This window comes from Natator depressus, chromosome 1, assembly GCF_965152275.1.
Source record: "Natator depressus isolate rNatDep1 chromosome 1, rNatDep2.hap1, whole genome shotgun sequence".
In the NCBI taxonomy this organism is placed as follows: Eukaryota; Metazoa; Chordata; order Testudines; family Cheloniidae; genus Natator; species Natator depressus.
Genome location: NC_134234.1, coordinates 204,262,781 through 204,279,810, shown reverse-complemented (window position 1 = coordinate 204,279,810; position 17,030 = coordinate 204,262,781). Strand labels below are relative to the sequence as shown.

The window sequence follows — 17,030 nt, the reverse complement described above, 5'->3', positions numbered from 1 at the left end:
CTAAAATGGCAGCTAATTCCCATGACTATCACTGGAAAAGCCACACATGCCCTCAGCCCTCCACGTTCTTTTAGCCCCGTTAGGTGAAAGCAAGGCTGCTCCCAGCAAAGATGGTAACGGTCTCCCATCGTTAGCACTGGGACAGCTTCCTAAGACTCAGAATCCACCCACACACACTGAGTTGAGGCAGCAGGAGCTGCCCTTCAGATAACAGCCTCATCTGACTTTGCTCTCCAGGTCTTCCTGAAACACATTATCAAAGCTGTCCAGCAAGCAAAGGGAGGGATGACCCAAGACTGCCAGTATTAGCAAGAGACAGAGGAAAACTTAAGCAAGAAAATCTGTGAGACTCTAAATCATGAAGGAAGGAGCAGCGACAAGTACAAGCCTAGATTGTGAACTTTTTTCGCCCCTCACTCATCTCTTTTGGATAATGTGTTGAGGGCAACACATTATGCAGCTGAAATGACCCAGTGAAGCCACACATGGGCTGCACCACCAATTTACACACAGCAAAGTCAAACTGAACGAGTCCAGTCAGCCAGTCACACCCATTCTTTGGACAACCAGTGTGCAAAGCTGATACATTTTATCCTAATGCAGAGTCACCGGGTTCTCTCCAGATACCTTTGCTAGATTTACAGGCACACGGCCTGTCTTCAGGTTGATAGGGGCGGCAAGGGACTATTGCTCCTTGTACTGGCAAGTCTAGGTGCTGGATGTCTTCTTGAAAACCTAGCTAGGTTTTTCTACCATAGTATATGAGAGCCTGAAACATGTCCTACAGTCATAGAGTTTAAGGCCAGGAGGAAGCATGACCACCAGATGATGTAGTGTGACCTCCTGTATGTCACAGGCCACCAACACCACCCAGCTCCCACCCACTAAACCCAACACCTGAAATGAGACCAAAAGTACCACAGAAGACTAGACTACTATGGGCCACAGGCAGAGAATAGGAGGGACCGAGGTGCACCATCACCTGAGGTGCCTGCAATGGCAGGGAAATGATCAAATGAGATATACCCAGACAACCTGGCAAGTGACCCACCCACACACTGCAGGGGAAGGCAAAAATGTCCCTGCCAATCTGACCTGAGGGGAAATTCCATCCCGACCCCACCTAGGGGACCAGTTAGACTCTGAGCGTGTGAGCAAGAAGCAGCCAGCCCAGCCCCTGAGAGAGATAGAATGCTTGGTGCCACCTCCGGGCATTGACCCATCTCCAGTTGTGGCCATCCCTAAGGCTTCAGTGGAAGAAGACTAAAAAAGCATGCTCACTTCTGGCTACTTGTTTCCATGATTTCTAACAGTGACGGACAGAGAGAGCCAGGTCCTCCCAGGCTCTACACCATCAAAAGCTCTCCCTTTGCCTGAACCCAGTTCATTCTCTCCACTGACACTCTAACTTTTGTCCATTAAGCTGTGTCTGGGAGCTGGCACTTTGCCATTTTCTCCTTTATTTTCTTATTGCTAAGGGAACACTGTCCAGCTTGGATGAATTTCTGGAATGGTCCATGCAGTGCAGACAGCATGTGCAAGACAGAATACTGCACTGTGTACATCTGTGCAGGGGTGCGTATGCATAGGCACAAGAAACCCTTCCGCTCCATGACACTTGACTGGTGCGACAAGTTATTGTAATAGCATGATTGCCAGAGTGTTAAACAGGCTGCTACAGTATTTGTCACAGGTAGGTAGGATTCAGTCCAGGATATGGCCAGGCACTGCATTTGGGGGTTGATCCCCTGTCCAGGGGCGGCGAGTTATATACACTCGTGGTGCCCGGGCTCCAGCAATATTCAGGGCCCGGGGGCCCGGCTCCACCAATGTTCGGGGCCGGGTCTCTCCCCCGGCCCCGCCTGCCACCCCCCCGCACCTCCCCCGAGTGTCCCCGGCCCCCACTTGCTGCCCCCGCTCACCTCCCCACCCCTGCTGTGCCGGCTCTCCGCATCAACTGCTGCTGCAGGGTCCTAATGCCCCCCATTCGCTAATGGCAGGGCAGACTGACCTTACCCTGCCCTTCCGCCCTAGCCCCAAACCCCTCATCCCCCCACACCCTAATTCTCTGTCCCAGCCCTGAGCCCCCTCCCACACCCCAAACCTCTCATCCTCAGCCCCACAGCCCTCACCCCTGCACCCCCTCCCAGAGCCTGCACCCCCTACCCCTTCCCACACACCCCCTCCTGCCCCCAAATTCCCTCCCAGAGCCTGCACCCCCTCCTGCCCCCAAACTCCCTCCCAGAGCCTGAACCCCTCACCCCCTCCTACACCCCCACCCCCAGCCCACAGCCTGCACTCAAACGCCATCCCAGAGCCTGCACCCCTCACCCCCTCCTGCACCCAGCACCCAAACTCCCTCCCAGAGCGTGCACCCCCCTCCCTCTGCACCCCCTCCAACTCCCAAACTCCATCCCAGAGCCTGAACCCCTCACCCCCTCCTACACCCCCACCCCCAGCCCACAGCCTGCACCCAAACGCCATCCCAGAGCCTGCACCCCTCACCCCCTCCTGCACCCTCACCCCCTGCCCCAGCCCAGAGCCTGCACCCAGCACCCAAACTCCCTCCCAGAGCCTGCACCCTGCACCCCTCCTGCACCCTAATCCCCAGCCCAGGGCCTGCACCCCAGACCTCCTCCCCCCACCCAATCTCCCTCCCAGAGCCTTAGGCAGGTGGGGGGGCGGGTTCTGGGCACCACCAAATTTTCTACAAACCTGCCACCCCTGCCCCTGTCCATTCCTGATCTGCCACCTTGTGAGATATCTGTGCTTTCTCCACAGATGGGAACAGTTTGTCTTCATCGCTTTTTGAGCGGACATCTTTTGCGGCTCCTGATTGCTTGAGGAAGTATCTTTCTTGCACTCCCTATTATCTGGGGCACTGAGACAGAAGCACTTTCCACTCCAGCCTCTCCTCAGTCACACGGGGTCACTCCTCTCTAAGTTTAGACTGTGCTTTGAGCTTCCCACTTTCCATGTCTAGTTGATGAAAACTGATACTGAGCGTACAAGGCAGCGAGTCTTTGTGAGAGGGATAGAGTGGGGCACCTCCAGGCAGGAGAGAAATAAGCAGACAGCGCTGCTGTAAATTCACCCACCTATTTCAGCCCCACTTCCTGGAGGCGATGTGAGTCAGTTCTGGAGATGCCAGTTTGCTCTTTGGGGAAGTGTTTGCTTTGTTGGGTGTGGTGCACTTTGGTGACAGGATAGAGCAACTGGTTCCTCCAGCTCTCTTCTCCCTCAACAAAGTCTGAGAGGGAGGAGGGGCCCAAGGATAAAGCCCAGCTCAGAAGGAAGGCAATGTAGAACACAAGGGAAAGGGGAACACGGACACAGACAGGGTAGCAGGATATTCAAGAGATGGGGAGGAGAGAGGGGTGACAGGAGAGACAAGTAGTGCGAACAGGGACACGGCATTCTCAGGAGGGGAGATGGATGGGCAAGGGCTATTCCAGAGGGAGGGAAAGAAAGAGGAGTAGGGTGTATTCTGAATTGCAAGAGACAGGAGCAGGCAAAAGAAAATCATGGGAAATTCCAAGGGGTGGAGGCAACTGAGGGCAGGCCAGGAGGGGCTGGGTATTCTGAATGACAGGGGGCCAGAGTGGGGAACTGGATATTACAAGGGGAGCTGAGTGGGGTCAGGGCATTCCAGACGGAGGGAGGGAGGGAGAGAGGGAGAGGTAGGAATACTTAACATTTATTTAGCATTTTAAAGTGTTCACAGCCCTGAGAGGCACAAGGGAACCTAGATGGGGAAATGCACAGAGGGCTGAAGCGACTTGCCTGAAGCCGCGCAGTGAGTCAGTTGAAGAGCCAGGCTGAGAACTTGGGACCTCTAGCCTCCCACTCCTGTGTTCATTCCTCCAGACTACGCTGCAGAGGGGAGCAACATGGGGGAAAGGGGAGCAGAAAAGGGGTGTGGGGAGGCTGAGCAGGGGTAGGGGAGTGGCAATGGGAGAGGAGCAGGTAGTGCTGGGCATTTGAGGTGAGGTGAAGTAGAGTAACGGGAGGGGCAAGTCATCCAGGGTGTAGGAGAAAACCTAAGGATGAGAGAACAGAGAAGGGCAGTTCCCATAATAGGGAAGAGAGAGAGCGCACGAGCGCGCACGCGCACCAAATGGCTGAGTGAGGCTGAGGGCATGTCTGATCGCAGTCTTTTATCCAGCTGATCCTCTCTCCCAGGGAGCCCAATCCCAAACCTCCACCTTTAGGCTAAGGGCAGCTTCTGTAGCCCATGGCCTTGCTGGAAACATCTGGAGCAGCATTGGTCTTTCCTCTCCTGTACAAAGGTGGTTGTGCATCAGATGCTCTGAGCATCTCCGTCCTCTGGAACAGATAATCGGTCTCCAGAAATCTGGCTCCAGCACAGGGAGCACAAGGAAATATTGCCCCAGGCTTCACCTTCTTGAAAGATGCCCCTTTACCCTGCTGAGGTCCTGGCTTCTTGTGCTCAGAAAAAGTTCCCTTCTGCAACCATCTGGATATACCCTCCCAGGCCCTGGATGGATTCCATTCTGCCTCCCTGAATTCCACCTGGATATGGGCACTTTTATTCTCGACTCCTGGTTCTAGTGACTTATAATGAGTCCCCCCATATGTTCTACCATATTGCAGCAGAAGCTACCCCCGCCACAGAACTGAGCTTTAGAACCCAAGTTCTCATTTACCACATTATATTTCCCGCCCTCGTGGTTGTGAAGAGAAAACCTTCCAAACAGGACCAGAGTTAAAGCAATGCCGCATGCAGTCAGCCATCAGCCTGAACTGTTAGCTCTGAGAAGTGATTTGCCCCCATTCATCTAAACTGAATAATTAACTCAAATCCCTAATAATGCCAATTTACATTGTTGTTTACTATTTCATTCTAGTATAAAAACTTCCAGTTACATGACTGTGCTTAGCCAGTGGTAAATATTAGAGCAGGGGAAAGTGGGGTAGCTGGTTGCTGGGGTGGGAAGCTAGGTATTCAAGCTCCTCCCACTGTCAAAATGTAATTCTTTCCCCTCCTAGGGGTGCAGATGAAAGGAAGGAGATGCATTCTCCCCTATGACTAACGCTTCAACTTCCTCCTAGGCACTAAACATTCAGACATAGCCTCCCATACCTCTCCAGGAACCAGAAACCCCAACTGCCCCCTATGCTAGAGCGACCAGACCTCCCAATATTAGAGGCTTTGTCTTATATACACAACTATACCCCCCCATAAAAAGGGTACCGATTTTGCACACCTGCTATCTGGTCCCCCTACTCTACCCTACACTCACCTGCCAAAACCACCATCTTCCCCTAATGACCTCTACGATGCAATCATGCTTTGACAACATACAAATCTGGAGCATGTTGAAATGTGGGTGCCATGTAAAGTAAGCAAGACGTAATAGACGTGCTAACTGAATGAGTCATTTGATCCTTGAGCTCTATAAACCCGACCTTTTAAAAAAAATTTGACCCAAAGTTTAGATTGGGCAGGGCACATTTCAGTCCAAAAGAAACATTCCTGAGGCTAGTATGAGCAATTGAATACACTTGTTTAGAAAGGAACAGGTGACTCAGCCAGGGAGTTATGAACGTTAATCTGCATTTTGTGCATTTTAATAATCCAGATCTGTAACACACAAATCAATAGAGCTCCTGCCGACTCTAGCTTCCTTTGCTTAAAATGGGTCCGCCTCACAAAACCATCAAACAGCACTAAGTGCCCCACCTCTCCCCCGGCATCAGCCCCAGGGACGGAATGCCCTTTGTGTGTCTCATGAGAAATTAACTTCTCTCGAATTGGTTCGTCCAGAGCACGGTTATATAGCTCAATAGGGAACTCCAGCACTAAAACGCACAATTAAAAAAAAGATCCTGGGGTGAGTGGACAAGGAGAGGTTTGAAATTCACTAAAGGTAGCAGGTAAAAGCTTCTCTTTTGCATGGGCAGAGGGCGTCTCCCCTTGACACTGTAGCACAGTTTGTGAGAGGCTTACCATCCTCAGGACTATATCGCCCAGCTGACGTCTTCCTCTGAATCCTGAAAACAAGCACAGACAGTACTCCTGAAAACTCAGCAAACCCTCCAGATTTCTGCCACTAGGCCAGTCTTTGCAGTATCATCTCAAACGCAAGACCGCAGCACTGCATGCTGCTTTGGAAAACAAATAACGGTTCAGGGCTGGGAAATGCAAACCCCAGGCTCCGGCTATCTAGATCTCCACTTCCAGCAATGCCTAATCAGACAGATCCAAATGAGAAAAGGCTTCACTTTCCTCTGATGCATCAGCTACTGGCCACAGTCAGAGGCATGAGCAGTTATGCGATCTAATATGGCACACCCTACCCTCGGTCCTGTGTACTGGGAAAACCCACCTATCTGCTTTCCACAGCCCAGCTTCCCACACTCTGGAACCCACATGGCTTGCAAGGGATCTGAATCAGTGTAGTACACAGGAGGTAGGGTTCATGGAAGTTACTGGACAGGATCCAGAGAGCTCATCCTGTTTTCTGACAGTGGCCAGCATCTGGAACTTGAGAGGAAGGTATAACCAACCCCAATGCACCTGGCCAATTGTGCAATGTTTGGCATGGGGCGGGGAGAAAGATCCTCCTTGCTGAGCCCTTATGTCCTGGAACAGAAGATATGCTTCGCTTGAATCACTGCCTGAGCCGGCAGCTTGTGTAACTGCTGACACACCGGGGTTCCTTGTCCAGCACCACTTTACAATCACGCCCCGTGCTGCTGGGGCAACTGGCACAAGGAGTCTCACTGCTGGGAGCTCTTGTAGGGTAGCAACACCCTCCTGCTGCCTCACTCGGCCCTGAGGGCTGCAGGGGCTGGCAGGGATGAGAGTACATGCCAGCCACTCCAAAGAGATGTAGCCCACAGCTTCTGATCCCACTGCCAGCAAGCAGCAGAAAAAGGGGAGGAAAAAGCCATCGTTGGGTTGGCTGAGGAGGGCTGCAGGAAGCTTCGGCCTTTCTCCAACCTGCAGCAGGAGGAAGCATCTGGTGCCATCTCAAAGGCAGGGCCTCTCCCCTCAGTGCAGGGCAGGAGCTCAGGGGAGTGGGGAATCAAGGCATTGCTGAGCTGTGAGCGGGGCTTAGCCTGGCAATTTAACGGGTTCCTTGCCTCTCTGGTGCCCTGGAGGCCTCTGCTCTGTCCTGGTTATGTCACGTTTCTTCTTTGCCCCACAAGAGAGTGCAGGCAGAGTAAGTCCCAACCCACACACATGCAGCAGATGCCTGGTGTCTCTCTAGTGCCCTGGCACTTGCCTTCCTCTCTGCGGGCTGGGGCACAGGGTGCCAAACGCCCCCCCATTCCTCCCTCACAGAGGGCCCACTGGGTGGCCAGGAACTTCCTTAGCCTGCTGGGCTCGGATGCCTGGCTCACGGCAGGGTGGGGCATTTCAGCCGAGAAAGAAAAAGCCACAGGCGTAGCCTGAACGTAGTCATTGTCCAACTGCTTCACCCACCTGACGTAGTGCACAAGGGCGACGATCAGTGAGCCCAGGTAGAAGGAGAGGAAGCTCAGGAAGCTGAAGAGCATGGCTTGCACGTAGTCAGACTCTGGGGAAGGAGGAACGGGAGGAGAGTCAGCTTACGGGAAAACAGTCCCCTCGCAGCTAGCATCCCTGCCCTGCTCAGTACAGTGCCTCCTGCTGGTAGAGACTGTGACTGAAATAGCTGGGGGGGGTCTCCCACTGCCAGTGCCCCAGACCGCATGGACTCCAGTCATTGCAAGTGTCACCATCCCCCTCCTAGATGGCATTTCTTCCCTGCTGGAAAAGGCTGGTGCTGGAACATTCCCTCAGCAGATACCCCTATACCAGTCCTTGCTGTGCCTCCTGCTGGGACTGAATTAGCTGGGAGCTCCCACACATCGAGTGCCCCGTACTATTTCCTACCACACCTCCTGGTAAGAGAAACCCAGAGTGAAGCACCTTGGAGCTCCCCAGCAATACTGGACCATACCTCAGAGAGACATTAACCTTTAATAGAGGGTACAATGGTCACTTGAAGGCTCTTTGTCCGTTGTAGGTTCCAGGTGTGGTTGCCCTTTCCTGTAAGAAGCAAGGTGCACTGGATCAGAAACACATTATTTAACACTGCTGGGACCCGTTCACCTGAGAAGTAGCCCGGACCCTGCACTGTTCTTGGATGTACCCATTTCCATTTGCATGAGGCTAGAATCCTGGCACAACCGTATGGTGAACAGCCACATGTCACCATTCGTGGTGAAGCCACAGGCACGGCTGGGAAAGTCTTCCCACGGCTCTTGCACGATCCTACATCTTGACGCTAGAAACCTGTGATGCTTCAGGTGGCTGAGCCCAAAGTGTATTTCATCACCCCCACCCCCCCCGTAAACGATGGGATTTCGCTCTCAGGCTGCGATCGGTCCGCAAAGCTGCCTGTGGAACACACCAGGAGACGTTGACATCCGTGGAGAGGCGATCAAGGGGGCTCCCTTGTTAAAGATCTCACGCTGCAAGACTTGTCCTGTATCCTTAGACAAACTTCTCCTGACTCCCTCCAGAACGGTTGTGCAGAATGCTGGGGGGGGGAGGGGGGAGGTTTACAGCTGTGGATGCATTTCAGCGTGTAAACGTGTCAAATGCTTCATGATGGACAGAGCTGTGCAAACCAGAAAATACTGCAGGGAGTCACACACTATGCTCCAGGTGGGAGAAAGCCTGGTGAACCTGAGCAGCCCATTGACTACAGTCACACTTCTCTCACTGGGAGGAATTTTCACAGTACTTTGAGGATAAAAAAAACAAAACAAAACAAAAAACCACCCCTCCTGTTCTGGGCTGAGCTGTCAATCTCAATGGAGGCAAATGCTTCTCCGCTCGAGTTTTAGCCAGTGTCACCCACTCAAGGGCTGGTTCCTGAGGCGCTCTGGACCGCCAACTGGGTGTTAGACGTATGTCTTTTCTGACTGGGGAAGCTGTAGAGGTGCTATCGGTAGATTATTACTGATTTCCTAAGAGGAATTTTATTACAAACCTGGACTGCTCCTAGATGGCTAGGTAGCAGCTGCAGCAAAGATCATATTCTCCCACCAGTGCCAGCTACCTTAGTACACAGATCTATGCCTCAATACTAGACTGTTGCAGCACAATCTACATCTGACAACTTTCGGCAAGACCATTTGGAATCTGAAGCAAGTGCAGATTTTCATTGAATCTTGCTCAGAGCACATTACCCCAGTGCTCCATAATCTGCACTGGGAGGTTGCTTTCCGGCTGGTCCACCAGAGCCGGCACTTGTTAACCTGCCAGGCACACTACAAAGCTCATGGGGTGGTTGTTGGTTGTTGTTTTTTTCCAGGCATTTGGGGCAGAGATGGGTCGATGGGTGCATGGAATTGGGGATTCGATGCAGAGATTACAGACACTATGGTTGGTTGGCTTCATGCCAGTTTAATAGGTGTCCTGTGGATCTGAAATACTGCATAGGGCTTAGAGCCACGGACAGGAGCTAAGAAAATGAACATAAACCATCTTCAGGCTACAAGGGGAAGGTAGGAGTGCAACATATTTAAAATACATTTCCCCCTGCCAGGCCTGTCATCACTCCAATTAGCCACACTCTGCGCACCATACACACAGAGTGTATGTCATCTCTCTGTCATATGGTCATCTTATCCTTCCTCCTCCATGGAACACCTCCTTTCCCTCCCCTCTCCTGCTCCCACAAGGCCTGCCTCTTCTTCTCACCTACATCTTGTCAAATCCATGGCTCACCTCTACTTCCTCCTCCTCCTCCTCTCCGGCAACACCACCTCCTCTCCCTCCCTCACCCTCACTCTTGATTACTTCAACTTTGACATAGAGATCCCTTCCAACCATTAGTCTCCTGGCCTTCATTTGATCTTTGATCCTGGGCTAACTGGCCCTCTGCCCAACAAGTCCTCTCCCTGCATCTTGTCTTCACTAAGCTCCCAGCGTGATTTCTCAGTCATTAAAATATCCTCTCTCTGGCCACCCCATCATTTCACTGAACATTGCAAGCCCCTCTCTCCCATTTCACCACCCATCCTGTTAATTCCCAACCCCAGCTCACATGCAACACCTGCTTCTTCTCTTCCTGTTCCTGGACCATAGAATACCTCTGGAGAAGGACCATATGGACCATCTCCTCAAGCAAGGAAGATGGCTGTATTGGAGGAGGAGGGGATGAAGTTTTAACCAGCTCTGCTTGATTATCAAGCTGACATTTACTTCTGGATGGCTCACTCATTCAGACCATGGCAGCCCCCTCTTGCTCACAGAATTAACTTTCCAGGTTTTGTTCTCCCTCTCAAAGCTCTGCACAATCCCACCATGGCCTATAACTTGTCTCCTTTTGCATTAGTCTCCCTCACACCTTCTCCTCTCCAGGGTTTTGAGACGGATGTCATTGGTATTCATTTCCTTCTCCACACTCATCTCTGTGCCTTTTTCCACACTCCCCTGTGCATGGAGTTACCACTCTCCTGTCCTGCCAGCCACTATCCTCTCATTATTCAAATCCCCATAAAAGCCCACTTCTTCCAAGATGCCTGTAAAAAGTGCACTTATCATAACTACTGGGTAAAAGCAAGACCTAAATGTTTCCCCTCTAGTTTCCCAGTGCACTCTATTTCCTCTACTTTTCTCTTCTTCTTGGGGCACACGCTGTCCTTAGTTTTGCTTCTTCTACAGAGCCGAGCACACTGTTGGCATTGGCCTGCATGGCATGACTATTAGTTCATATGCATAGTATCTCTTGAAGGGTTTGCACATGCATTGACAGAGGAATGTAATTTGGGGGGGCAGGGAAGGTTCTATCACCAGCTGAAAAAATATTTAGGATTTTTTAAAAAAATTTCTACTTTCTTCCATGTCTACAGCGGATCAGGTTAATAATTACCAATCACAGGAACCACTTCCTTGCTTCCAAACTGTCATCTCAACTCTAGGGGCTGGCCTGATCCTGTGTACAGATACAGCTCCTGGATCCACCCCGCAAGATTTGCAAGAAGCTCTGGGTCTGCAAAGGTGCATTCTACCCAGACTCCTCCTTTGGGATCTCCCATTTCCCTTTGTTTCAATGACCCTTCCTTGCAGTGGCTCCCTTTGACATACAGCATTGCCATTCCACAGGAGGGCCACAAACAGTAACATAAGGTGTTCACCCTTCCCCACCCCCGTGGTGCACTGTGCCAGTTCATCTTACCCTTGATAGAGGAAGGCACAGAGCCCCCGCAGGCATAGTCCTCTGGCTTTATGACAAACACAACAAAGAACTGCTCGCCTGGGAAGTCCTTCTTCTGCACAGAAACAAACAAGAGAGAACCTTGTGAAAAGCGAGGGAGGACAGGGCTGCAGAGGAGGAGTCTCCTCTCCCATGCCAGTTAAAGGACTCAATGTAGTTAAATGCCTGGTCTAGATTAGAAAAATTGCACTGATCTAACTACATCAATTTTAAAAAAAAAGTGATCTACTTACATTAGTCAGTGGTTTACAACTTTTTTTCATTTGCAGGCCCCCAAAAATTTGGAGTGAAGGTGCAGATCCCTTTGGAAAGCTTAGACATAGTCTGCAGATCTCTAAGGATCCACAGACCACAGGTTGAAAACCACTGCACTAGAGCAAACCCCTAATAAATACACACCCTGGTTTGAGCCTCACTTGCGTGTAAACTTCACTTAAATCAGTTTAGCTCCAGTGAAGCTCAAACCAGGATAAGCGTGCCTATATTAGGGGTTTGCACTAGTGTAAGTTGATCCATTTTAAATCAATTTAGTACACCGGTGTAACTTTTTGAATATAGATCTTGCCATACACTTAGCACTTTACATTTTCAAAGTCCTGTTCTAGCACCCATTAGGAGAAGCAGAGCCAAGATTAAAACACAAGAGTCCTGGTTTCCAGACCTGTGCTCAGCTCAGTCCACATTGCCTCTCTAAGCAACTGTTCAACCAGTCACAAGCAATAACATGCCACAGAGGGCACAACTATACATACCAGGTATGTTCACCTGGAGTATGAGAGTTACACTGGACTAAGGCCTGGTCTACACTACAGAGTTAGGTCGACGTAAGGCTGCTTACGTCACCTTAGTTATGTCAGTGTAAACACAACAGCCTTGTTCCCACTGATGTAAGTTCCCTACTACACCGACATAACTCCACCTCCCTGAGAGCCACAGGGCTTATGCTGATGTAGTTAGGGCAACACAGTGTCTGCGTAGAGACTGCTGGTTACTTAGACTGGCTGTTGGCTGTCATTCCTCCCAGCTCCGTGCAGTTCCCTGCCCGGAGCCTGGCTGCCCCCTCCAGCTCTCCACTCCCCACTGAGAGCCCAGGGTGGGGCAGCCGGGCTCCTGGCAGGGAGCAGGGCATCAGAAGGGCCAGCCCAGCCAGGTTCCCAGCAATGAGCTGAGAGAGGAGCTGAGAGCCCAGGTACTCAGCTCCCCACACGGCCCTTCTTAAGTCGGTGGAAGCATTCCTGGTGAGGACGTGCACCACTGACAGAAGAAAGGTAGCGTGGACATGACCCACCACAGTAATTAATGCCATGGCTGTAAGTCAACCTAATATAGGTCAACTTAAGGTTGTAGTGTGCCATTACACCAGGATACTGGCACGCCTCCCATGAGTTATAAAGCAGGAAGTTGAAGTGGTGAGTCAGGTGGGAGCGCACAGGGACACTAGAATGAGAAGCATGTTGTAAACCAGAGAGCTGGTTAGCGTTCCTTTAAGCCTTCAGGGCAAGATTTTTCAACACTGGGGGCCTAAAGTTAGGCTGCTAGGTCTATATTAAGGCATGTAAATTACTGGCCCGACTTTCAAACGTACTGAGCACTTGCAGACCAGTTTATTTGACTGGGAGCTGCAGGTGCTCTCCGCTCTTGAAAGCCAGGCCACTGATTCAAATGCCTAAACACCAAACCTAGCAGCCTGTGATGGCTGATCATCAGGAAGGAGCTAATGAGAGCCTGTGGGCTCAGTCAGCCCCACCCCGTTGCACACGTGCAAAGTGTCAAGCCTGGAGAGAAAAGAGGAAAAAACACTGCTCAACGGTGGCTAACTGGGAGAGAGACTGGGCCTCTTGAGCAAGCCCTGTGAAAGAAAGCCTGGCTGGGGCCAGAGCCTAACCAGATTACATTGATTCAAAAGGCCAGAGGGGACCATTGGCATACTGACTGCCTTGAAGCTGCCTGGAAAGCAGGATCAGCTGGGACAGGGCCTAACTAGAGATTCCGAAGGAGCAGAGCCCCTTTGGGACAGACAGGCCTCATATAGTAGCTTTGTTGTTTCTCATAACTAGTCTGGATCCCCTTTGTTTTGGGACCAGCAGAAGAGTCAGCTGGGGAAAAGACTAAAGTAGGCTTGCCAACTTCCCAATTGCAGAAAACTGAACACGCCTGCCCCACCCCCTCCGGAGGCCCCGCCCCTTCTCTGATGCCACGCCCCGTTCGCTCCATCTCCCCTCCCTCCGCTGCTCACTCTCCCCCACTCTCACTCATTTTCCCCAGGCTGAGTGAGGGCACTGGGGTGGGGCCAGAAATTAGGGGTTCGGAGTGTGGGAATGGGCTCTGGGCTGGAGAATAAGGTGTGGGAGGCGGTATGGGCTCTGAGCTGTGGGTATGGGCTCTAGGGTGGGGCCAGAAATGAGAGGTTCAGGAAGTGAGGGGGCTCTGGGCTGTGGCAGGGGTTTGGGTGTGGGGGGGATGAGAGCTCCAGCTGGGGGTGTGGGCTCTGGTTTGGGGCTGAGAGCTTCAGAGTGCAGGAGGGGGTGCGGGCTCTGGGAGGGAGTTTGGGTGCGTGAGGAGACTCAGGGCTGGGACAGAGGGTTGGGGTGTGGGAAGGGACATGGGGTGCAGGCTCCGGGAGGGGGCTCAGGGCTGAGGCAGAGGGTAGGGGTGCAGGAGAGGGTGCAGGCTCTGGGAGGGAGTTAGGGTGTGGGAGGGGATTCTAACCTAGGGCAGGGGTTGGGGTGCAGGAGAGGACTCAGGGTGTGGGCTCTGGGCGGCAGTTACTTCAGGCAGTTCCCAAAAGTGTCTGGCATTTCTCTCCAGCTCCTAGGTGGAGGGGCAGCCAGGAAGCTCTGCGTACTGCCCCCGTCCTCAGGCACTGCCTCCGCAGCACTCACTGGCAGCAGCTCCTGGCCAAAGAGAGCTGCGCAGCTGGTGATCAGGGCAGGGGCAGTGCGCAGTGGCCCCATAGCCACACCTCCACCTAGGAGCCAGAGGGAAATGCCAACTACTTCAGGGAACCACGTGGAACCAGGGCAGGCAGGGAGCCTGCCTTAGCCCTACTGCGCTGCTGACCGGACTTTAAATGGCCCAGTCAGCAGTGACCATTTTGGATCCTCCAGGATCCATTTTTGACTGGGCGTTCTGGTTGAAAACCGGATGCCTGACAACTCTACTGTGAAGAAGGACTAGATGCCAGTCACAGTAGGAAACAGCCCAGGGATACAGAAGAGGATCTGAACAAACAGATCTCCTCTGCTTCATACTGGGTCCCTGGGCTGCAGCTCAGTGCAGAGGGCAGATCTGGGTTTCCCTACCTGCCCACCTAGGGTAAAGAGTGAAGACCCTGGAGACAGTGGCTGGCAGGCTCAAAAGCCTGAAGTTAGGACACATACCAGAAATTCAGCCCTTCTGTTGAGATTACCCATAAAAATAGGTCCCCTTTTTTGCAAAGCAGCACGTGACTGGCTCAAGCACACAAAATGTATTCTAGGAGTCAGTCATTTCTTAGAGAAATAAGAAGGAAATCTAGAACTTGGGAGACTTGGGAGACTTCCTTGTTCCTAAACCAGCTTTCCCACTGACCTGCTGTGTGGCTTGAGGCAAGTCATCATCTGTCTCTGAAACTGGCTCTCCATTTGTATTAAGATGTGGGCCATGCTATCCAAAAGCACAGGAACCCCTGATCTTGAGCACCAGTATCCCACAGATAAAAAGATTAAGCAGAGAGGAGGCACACAGGGTCACTGGAAATTAGCACTGACAAAATCAACATCTCACCTGTACGGTGATGGCAGCTTGCTTTGTCATGGACTGGTAAACACCATTAAACTCCACATTGTGGTCCAGATCATACACAGGACACTAAAACAGGCAGAAGTAATAAAAAAAAATTGAAAAATCCAACTGCATTTTCTGAGCCAGGAGGAGCACAAACTGGCTTTCCTCGATAGGCCTGATGTGGAAAAAACTCCCATAAACCGAATAAAAATTCACTCCTTTGGGCTTTCAAGTTGGCTTTGCCATCTTCCCCTCAGCTCCCCACCAGGGCTTCATGAAGAGCACTGAAGGAGACCAGCCTGGAGTCCCACAGGCAGCAACTTCAGCGGCATACAGGGGCTAGCGAAGCTGTGCTGCGAATACCAGCCATGGCCAGGGCTCAAGTGGTCTCTCTCAGCAAGGACCCAGCTTCAAACAGCCAGGTCATTTACTCTGAATCTCTCAGTTGAAGGCCCCGATAAAGCAGAGGGGAGAAGACATTTGTTATAGCAATCTAAGCTGCTCTACTATGAGTCTAGGCCTGGTCTTCATTTTCCTGTTATCCCCAACCTCCTCATGACAGACCCCCTTGCTCCACGTTTCCCCTTTCTGTACCTGCCAGGTGGAGTGACAGTCACACGTTTGCCCGCATTGTTGCCCTCTCAGTCATGTCATTTGAAAGGCCACTCATGAGCAGGGCTGCAGGCCAGGATTGTTGTTTCCACTTCATCGTCTCCTCCCAGCTATCAGAGGCTGCTCTCAGGGTTTCAAGGCTGCTTCCTTTACCTCTCCCTCCCCTATTCACTGCTCCCTCACTCTGAGTGTGCCTCTCCATCCTGCATAGCAGGGCAGGAAGGGAGAAGAAATAGGTGGCCCGTACTGCTGCTTCCTGGCTCTGAGCAACAGCAAATTCCACCTGCAGGAGGCAGTCATGGCATGAATGGGAGAGGACCAGAGGGTATGAACTAGAATTCAGGAAAAAGATTGAGGGGGAAGATTGGGCCAGAGGAAAAGGGTAGGAGAAAGGGTCAGCTAATAGCGGGGGGGAGTGACCAAAGAAGGTTGGGAGAGGATGAGGGATGGCGAGAGAGAATGGGGGGAAAGAAGACACCTCATGTCATCTCTCTGTGCCTCCATTTACCCAGCTGTAAAATGAAGAGAGAATGGTACTGTCCTACCTCGCAGATAAGGAAAAGCACCTTCAGATCTTGGGATGGGAGCGTAATCATTAACTTGCTCACTACCCTCACTAACACTGGTAAAAATATCACCTGAGGAGATACGTAGAACTCAGCAGCTAGTCCTTTCCCATTCATTCCACAGGCCCCTCAGCTCCCTTCAAGCTCCTCCTGTATCGTTACTCTGCAGTACAGGCCCCTGAGGCTTCATATCTTTACTGGCTGAAATACATCACACATGGTGATAGAGGTAGGATACCAATGCCCAGAGCCTACACTCTAGATTATCTGCCATTGCAGGCTGAGAGCCCCCTCTCTAGACTTACCACAATATCCTGGACGGAGACAACAGAACAGGGATAGACTGTTTCAGATACCACCTTGATGATGATGGAATCCACATCTGGAGGGAACTTGTACAGAAAATACTGCAGAAAAAACAGGATCAGTGCTCCCATTTGTGCATTACAGTTCAGGAGTCCCTCTGCCACTGGCTCCAGAACATCCCCAAAAGAACAGAACAGCCCCCTGTATCTAGGCTGAGAAATCAGGCATGGAAAGCTTCTGCAGTCCAACTAGTCACTTGGAGTTCAAGTGTTTTGAAAGGCCTTTGTATTCCTCTCAATGGCTGGCCAAAGATACAGACTGCACCAGCCCCTCTACGCACAGAGTTTAACCCCAGATACCTCCATGGCACCAGAGTTTCAGCAGTTTCAGTTTCAACTCCTGCTCATCATAATACTCCAACATAATACAATAATGTTTTTAAAAAGGTGGGATTTTATAGTAAAGTGTTTTCAGTGGCAACAATTGCCTCCAGCAGTTTCTGTACGATTTAGAACGCCATTACATAGGCAGGGGAGGGGCGGAAGCCTGTAGGCTATAA

At 51.6% G+C, this 17,030-nt stretch overlaps 1 protein-coding gene across 4 annotated transcripts in view; it reads right to left on the bottom strand.

The window, feature by feature from the left end:
• The window catches only part of SIDT1 (SID1 transmembrane family member 1), an 83,439-nt gene that overhangs the window by 28,954 nt on the left and 37,455 nt on the right, over nt 1–17,030 (bottom strand). For 3 of the 4 annotated variants that reach the window (XM_074975005.1, XM_074975030.1, XM_074975014.1), the window contains exons 5-10: nt 16,471–16,572; nt 14,988–15,071; nt 11,184–11,277; nt 7,970–8,041; nt 7,454–7,547; nt 5,972–6,015 (exon numbers count right to left, since the gene is read on the bottom strand). In XM_074975005.1, coding sequence (XP_074831106.1) covers nt 5,972–6,015; nt 7,454–7,547; nt 7,970–8,041; nt 11,184–11,277; nt 14,988–15,071; nt 16,471–16,572 — 490 coding nt within the window. The remainder of the gene's footprint in view (nt 1–5,971; nt 6,016–7,453; nt 7,548–7,969; nt 8,042–11,183; nt 11,278–14,987; nt 15,072–16,470; nt 16,573–17,030) is intronic. The other variant, XM_074975023.1, reaches the window with a different exon arrangement.